Genomic DNA, 697 nt, shown 5'->3' with positions numbered 1-697 from the left:
AATGCTCCTGTTTTTACACAGCCGATATACAAAGGTACAGTGGCTGAAAATGCAGCAAAAGGCACGATTGTGACTACTGTCAGTGCTTCAGATGCTGATCATGGTCTAAACGGTAAAATAACTTATTCAATCACAAACACTTTAGATGACGTCAGACATATATTTGAAGTAAATGAGGAAAATGGTGAGGTGAGGTTGATTGGTCGTTTGGATTATGAAAAGAAAAGAAATTTTCAGATCAATGTACGTGCAAGGGATAATGGCGGACTGACGGATTCTGGTAAAGTGATCGTTGATGTGGTTGATATAAATGACAACGAACCAACGATTAAAATCATGTCTAAATCAACAATTATATCAGAGAGTGCCAATGCCAACACAGTTGTTACAATGATTAACATTCAAGACCCAGACTCGGGTGAAAATGGTAAAGTTCAGTGTTTTATAAATGATAATATTCCGTTCTTACTGAAATCGACATCAAATAATTTCTATAGTTTAGTGACAGACACTGATTTAGACAGAGAGAAAGCCTCTGAGTATAATATAACAGTGACCTGCTCTGATGAGGGAGTGCCCTCCCTCTCCAGCAGCGTCACTCTCACCTTACAGATCTCTGATGTGAATGACAACGCGCCTGTCTTTGAGAGGAGCTCATATGAGGCCTACATTGTAGAAAACAACACACCAGGCCTCT

General features: G+C 39.5%; 1 protein-coding gene across 1 annotated transcript in view; it reads left to right on the top strand.

The window, feature by feature from the left end:
* The first annotated feature begins 390 nt into the window (after window positions 1–390).
* Window positions 391–697, top strand: part of LOC111646570 (protocadherin gamma-A7-like) — a 1,343-nt gene continuing 1,036 nt past the window's right edge. The window contains exon 1 of the mRNA XM_087171001.1: window positions 391–427. Within this exon, the coding sequence (XP_087027127.1) occupies window positions 391–427 (37 nt within the window). The remainder of the gene's footprint in view (window positions 428–697) is intronic.

Source organism: Seriola lalandi, unplaced genomic scaffold, assembly GCF_002814215.2.
Source record: "Seriola lalandi dorsalis isolate HSWRI2012SDOR001 ecotype SW California unplaced genomic scaffold, Sedor1 jcf7180002054973, whole genome shotgun sequence".
NCBI classification, from domain to species: domain Eukaryota; kingdom Metazoa; phylum Chordata; class Actinopteri; order Carangiformes; family Carangidae; genus Seriola; species Seriola lalandi.
Note: the sequence above shows the minus strand (reverse complement) of the source record. Positions and strands in the feature narration are given on the sequence as shown.